Raw genomic sequence first — 6,429 nt, 5'->3', positions numbered from 1 at the left:
AAAAATAAGTACTTTTGAGGGAAAAATAAGTTTGGCCAAACATGCTATTAATTTGAGTAGACACGAAATATAAGAAATAAACATAGACTTTTAAATTTTGCAGTCATAAATTAAAGATGCGTATAATGTACTAAAATGTCATTTGAATCTTGTGTTTATAAACTTGTCACGTATGATGTTTGAATTGTCTATTCACTAAATGTAAAAAAGAAAAAGAAAAACTTTCTTTTTGAGACAGACTAAAAAAAAAAAAAAAAAGTGAGACGCTTTCAAGGAGTACATACATTCAAGGTGCAAAATGCCAAAAAAAAAAAAAAAAAACTTCAAAAATTACAAAAAACAATTTTAAAACTTTTATAGCAAATGACAGAATTGCCCAAAACAGGCAAATAATACAAACTGACAAAGATACTGGATTGGATCATGGATGATGGGAACATAACAACAGTTAAATAATTTGAGAAGAAGACCCATCAATCATAGCCGTTGAATTAAATCTCTACAAAATCAACGACTCCCTTTCCATTCTTGTCTTCTTCCCTCTCGCAACCCCATCACTGAGCCGGCACATACATTTTGTTTAACAATTCCTACATCGTAATTTTTTGGAATTGTCAAAAGAAAAAAAAAAAAAAAAGGAAAAAGAGACATTTGGGGTTGATTTAAACAACAAAAGTCGTATGTTGTTGGTGTTTGTTTATGTAATTTAAATGGGGTTTCGTCGTAGACGACGTTTGTATTTTTCGCCGTTAATTTTGCTTTGTGGAGCTGTGATTATTGTAATCTGTGCTTCTTTAGTTAATGGAGATTCTAACAATGCCACGCAGATTCCTCTTACTCCCATCAATCACGATCTTTATCATACCAGGTAAATATTTTGAGTTTTTTTTTTTTTTTTTGCTTATTGAATTTAATCTTATGATCCAATTTGGGTAGTGATTGTGATAACTAGGAGTCTTGGATGATGTTTATTGATGTAAGTAGGTTAGCATAGTGATTACTTAGTGTGAAAATGAACTTTAATGGATATTAGTTTCATTAAGGTTTTTGCAATTAATTCAACTTGATAGAACTATATTTTGAGTTTTTTTTTTTTTTCTTCTTGCTTGTTGAATTTGATTTTGTGATCCAATTTGGGTAGTGATTTGTGAGTCTTTGTTGAAGGTTATTATTACAAGTTGTGGTAACTAGGACTGTTGATTGATGTAAGTAGGTTAGCATATTAATTTCTTAGACTGGAAATGAACTTTTATGGATATCAGTTTCGTTAAAGTTGTGCAATTAATTCAATTTGATGGAACTATATTAAGAAAGGTGATGACTTTCTTCTTTTCTTTTTGCATCAGTGTTCTGTTTTTTCTGAATTTAGAAAAATTATGAGTTAAAAAGGAAAATTAGGTAGTATTGGTTTGAAATGGACCCTGAATAGAATTTAATGGATATAGAGGATTTGAATTTAATGGATATAAAGGATTTATATGTTGCGGATCAAGAAAGGCCATTACTTGCTCCACTGCTCTTCTGCTTTTTTTTTGGGGGTTAAAATTGGGTGGCGGGGGAGAAGCAGGGAGCGAGTCTCCTTTTCTCATCTTCTTGTCATATTCTTCACTTCTACTACTACTTGTTACTTCAATTGCTTTGTTAATCTTGCTATTTTGGTGTCATTATCTTCCTTCCTATCCTGTTTTGATTGCACCTTTTTTAGCCGAGGGTCTATCAGAAACAACCTCTCTACCCACAAAGGAAGGGGTAAGGCCTATGTACATCTTACTCTCCCCAGATCCCACTTGTGGGATTACACTGGGTATGTTGTTGTTATGGGAAGGTTGGGGTGGGGGTGGGGTGGGGGGTGAGGTAATTGTTCTTCACTTTTCAACATTGTTCTGTTTTTCCTTTATATCTATATACTTCGGGTTATTTGACATCAATCTATGGTATCTTCTAGGGGAGCTTTGTTGGAAGAAATAGAAACATTGGTCCATAGACACCCAAGCAAGCTCTCTGTGAGTTTTCCCCTATCTTCTACCTTTTCTAACTTTTGTCTTGAGAAAAATTAAAACTACACAAACATGCATCTTCTCTTAATATCTCATCTTAATTCATGTTTATGCAGATGGAGACATTTTCCACTCAAAACAAAGGATATCATGCAGAGATGACTGTAGTTACTTATTGTCGGAATAGGAAAGACTGTGATGACAAGTCGAAGCTTAAGATCCTTCTTGTAAGTTTATTTTCTCTGGTCCGTTATTTGGTTTCTTCATGTCCAGTGGAATATATTTTAAAAATAGTTAACTTGTAAGGAAAAAGAAAGAGAGGGGAGGGGGATAAAATGTTATCTTTGAAAAGACTCTGGGACAAATGCTTTCCGAGACATTATACTGCTTTGGTCTTTAGTGTTAGAAAATCTCAGATTGGTCATTGCTGGTGTTTTTGACAGATAAATTGCTTGTGTTCCAGAGTTTTGGCCAGCATGGGAGGGAGCTCATAACTACGGAGCTTGCGTTGAGGATTCTATCCATTTTAAGTGAAGAGGAATTCTTATCCAGTGCATACCCACTTAATTTAAATAACACGCTTGATAGGCTTGTCATAAAGGTAAAATCCTTAGTCTATTTGGAATTTCGCAGTCAAAAAGTGTGAAAATAGAATGCATATTTAAGTTCTATATTGCTTGTCAAATCTTTCAGTTCGTGCTGGCCTGGATTTTCAACTAATTAGTGGTTATCACTTTAGAGAGTAACCAAATTCCTTTTGAAAACTAATGTTACCTGGCGATGCTCTACTGTTCGTCTTATCAGGTTATTCCAATGGAGAATGTGAATGGGCGTAAACTTGTAGAATCAGGGGATCTCTGTGAAAGAAGAAATGGTAAAACTATTTGTCTTGAGTCTAATAAATTGACTTTTAAGATAAGTACCAAGATAATTAATTTCAAAGCTTTTTTTGGCAGGAAGAGGAGTTGATCTTAATCGGAACTGGAGCGTGGATTGGGGCAAGAAAGAGAAGGTTAATTAGCATTTCTTTACTGGATTCTTGGGAATATGTAGCTTGTGTTTACCGGTTCAAGTTGATGCAGCTATGTGCTTATACAACTCTTCCCTGTTCGATCTTTCCTTTTCAGGATTATGATCCATATGAAGAAAATCCAGGGACTGGCCCTTTTAGTGAGCCTGAGACTCAAATTATGCGGAAAATATGTGCATCATTTGAACCCCATATATGGGTTAACGTGCATTCCGGAATGGAGGCAAGTATAACTGCTATTAGTATGTCTTTCTGTTGTTTGCGTTACTAAAATTTTCTGCATATGTTAAGGATACTATTTACAAGCTTTCCCCATGACTCGTTTTAAAATTTAGGGCATAGAGGAGACCTTGTAGCACTCTCCCAGAAATTTTGCATCGTTCAGCTCCTTTTAATAGATTATGAGCCCGTTTGGATTGGCTTATAAGTTGGCTTATAAGCTGTTTTTAGCTTTTTTGAGTGTTTGACTGACCAGCTTAAAGTCATTTTGTATTTAAAATAAGCTCAAAAAAATAATTGAGTCAATTTGACTTAACTTATCTAAAGCAGCTTATAAGCTGAAAACAACTTATAAGCCAAAAAAAATAAGTTGGGCTACCCCAACTTATTTTTTTTGACTTATAAGTTGTTTTCAGCTTAAAGCCATAAGCCCATCCAAACAGGCTCTATAGCTTTTACCTGATCTTCCCAAGATTCTTGGTTAGGTAAAGATATTTAGTCAAACTACAATAGGATGATCCAATTTAACCATCCTTTCATTTGAAAATTTGTGAGTACGGACTACCATAAATTAACTGGTAAAAGTGAACTAAATAGATGTATGTCAGGAGTTAATTGTTTTTCTTTATATTTATGATGCTTTTACTGTTTTTGGTATATTAAAAATCAAATTTCAAGATCACAGAAATTCTCTTCTTCATCTCTTTTGAAAGAATAATATTTCTTTCTAGTTGCTTTTTGTGAATGACTACTCATTCTGTGCTGTTTATGTATTTTTTTCAGGCTCTATTTATGCCATATGATCACAAGAACACGACTCCGGATGGATTACCTTCTCAGAGAATGAGATTAATGCTTGAAAAGCTAAATCGGTTTCAACTGAAAGATCGTTGCTTAGTTGGATCTGGCGGAGGCTCAGTCGGGTTTGTATCACGTCCTCTATAAATTGACTTGAGAAAGGAATTTCTGATTCAGTTATTCCTATCACAATTGTTTTCCTGTTAAATTTTGCGCAATTTATTTTATTTTACTACCAACTAAAAATAGAGGATTAAGCCACTGGGAAAAAAGAAAGAAATAGATGTTAAGCCACGTATGAATAAAGGAATGCATGTTAGGCATGAAAAACATGCAAATCTGATGTCTTCCTTCTGCGTACCCTTTTTCCTTTCAGAATGATCACAATTTCCCCCTTTTGAAGTAAATATTAGGGTTACCATTCACTTATTATCTGCTTTAGATGTATGTTTTCCTTGCCCCAAATTTAACATGATATCACTTATACAGGTATCTAGCTCATGGTACAGCAACTGATTACATGTATGATATTGCAAGAGTGCCCATGTCTTTTACTTTCGAGGTTTGTCTTCGTATTTTATGAATTTATATACATGGTTAAAGTCCTTGCTCAATGGCAAGTATTGTTTACTAATAATTTGATATCTGATGTGTATACGTGATGCATGTACCTGTTGGTTGGCAGATTTATGGTGATAGCACGGCCTCCTCAAAGGACTGCTTTAAGATGTTCAATCCCACTGACATCACTACTTTTAACGTAAGTTATACTCTTTGTTCCATTTTATGTAACACTCTTTCCTTTTTCCTTTTTAGTTTGTTCCAAAAAGGACACCTTCGATATTTAGAAACAATTTAACTTTAAACTTTGCATTTTACCCTTAATAACATGATTTTATAGCTGCAAAAATGTCATGGCATGTATAAGACTAAGACCACAAGTTTCAAAAGTCTTCCTTCCTAGGACCTGTTTGGCCATAAAAGACATTCACTTTTTTCCGGAATAATTTTTCACTTTATTAAAATCAGTGTTTGGCCATGAAAATTCCAAATCCAATTTCAAGTTGTATTTCAAATTGGGAAAATAGCTTATAATTTGTTTTCCAACTCACTTTTCACCTTTGAAGTTGTATTTAAGTACATTCAAGCATGAACATTATTCCAAATTTTCTTTGCAAAAAGTATAACCAAACACAACTCCATCTTCAACTCCAACTCCATAAATTCCTAATAAAGTGAAAAATATTTGGAATCTATAGCCAAACGCCTTCACATATAATGTACAAGGGGAGTGAGTATTAAGTTCGTAGATGATGCATCTTTCTTTGCCATGTGTCCTTTTTTTTTTTCCCAACAGAAAGTGTTGACAGCAGTAAAACCATCTTTCTCAATTCATGTCAAAATGCTCAGCCATTTTCACTCTGAATTGCAGAAAGTTCTCAACGACTGGTCTGCAGCATTCTTTACACTGTTCAGTTTGGGTGGAGTCCAGATGAAGGAGCTTCATCCAAATGCAACTGGATCCAGTTTCGAGAAGTGGGTCTCTATCGATGATTATCTGAATGGTTATTTAATGGAAAGGAAAAGTAGGTATGGAAAGAAAATGGAGGTGCTTGAGCTGGGAATGCAGGAGATTAGAACATACTTTAGATTGTTTTTGTTATCATCTGTACTTCTGATGTTTATGTTTTGTTCAAGAATCTCAAAGAGCGGGCGGCAAATTGTTTCTGCTATGTCCTTGTGATTCTGTGAAGGGGTATTCTTTGCTGCCCTTGAGATTTAGCTAAACAGTTTTGAGAGAGCTATAAGGTGAAAAGGGGCATGCCCAAATTATTCTTTAGCTGTGTAATTTATTCCCTAATTTGTTTTCCTCTTCTTCTCTATAGAAATGGTAGAGCTTAGAAAGGCTCTTATTGCAGTTAGGAGTTGAAATGTTGAATTATCCATGTTGTTAACTTTGTTTGGTGGGAGTGCGGAAAGACAATATAGATTTTTGCCTTGTCCTAGGAGTTTGTCTTGTTCCTTTTTGTGGTTTCATCTTGAACCAAATGATGCCTTTTAAACCACCTAGCCTTATGATTTTTGAATATTGATATCATGATAACTTACTAGTCACCTTCTTGGTTGAAAATCCTTCACTAAACAATGATATTTGATGTTCTTGTGAAATATTAGAAAATCAGAGAACTAAAATCCCATCGAATGCAAACAAAAAAAGTGATGTCTTCCTACCTGCCTTGTGCGGGTGGGAAGTAGTAGGTATCTCGAAAATTAATAGAAGTGCACGCAAACTTGAACCTACGATTACGAAAAGAAAAGAAAAAGTGATATGGACAAGGTAAAGTAGGGATGGGCATAGTATGGTATATACCGACTACCATATCA

The 6,429-nt window shown here is 34.5% G+C and overlaps 1 protein-coding gene across 1 annotated transcript; it reads left to right on the top strand.

Moving 5' to 3' along the window:
* The first annotated feature begins 419 nt into the window (after positions 1-419).
* Positions 420-6,053, top strand: LOC132628195 (uncharacterized). The gene is made up of 11 exons (XM_060343946.1): positions 420-868; positions 1,946-2,003; positions 2,114-2,224; positions 2,461-2,598; positions 2,802-2,871; positions 2,954-3,009; positions 3,125-3,250; positions 4,030-4,169; positions 4,534-4,606; positions 4,730-4,804; positions 5,477-6,053. The coding sequence occupies exons 1-11, from the start codon at positions 711-713 to the stop codon at positions 5,786-5,788; spliced, it is 1,317 nt and encodes a 438-aa protein (XP_060199929.1). The 5' UTR covers positions 420-710; the 3' UTR covers positions 5,789-6,053.
* Positions 6,054-6,429: the final 376 nt, after the last annotated feature.

This window comes from Lycium barbarum, chromosome 2, assembly GCF_019175385.1.
Source record: "Lycium barbarum isolate Lr01 chromosome 2, ASM1917538v2, whole genome shotgun sequence".
NCBI lineage: Eukaryota > Viridiplantae > Streptophyta > Magnoliopsida > Solanales > Solanaceae > Lycium > Lycium barbarum.
Note: the sequence above shows the minus strand (reverse complement) of the source record. Positions and strands in the feature narration are given on the sequence as shown.

Bases quoted from the DNA above. Each gene is read 5' to 3' on its own strand.
- LOC132628195 (XM_060343946.1), top strand. From the start codon at position 711: ATGGGGTTTCGTCGTAGACGACGTTTGTATTTTTCGCCGTTAATTTTG. The intron at 3,010-3,124 runs GTTAATTAGCAT...TTTCCTTTTCAG, and splicing joins ATTGGGGCAAGAAAGAGAAG to GATTATGATCCATATGAAGA. The intron at 4,607-4,729 runs GTTTGTCTTCGT...GTTGGTTGGCAG, and splicing joins CCATGTCTTTTACTTTCGAG to ATTTATGGTGATAGCACGGC.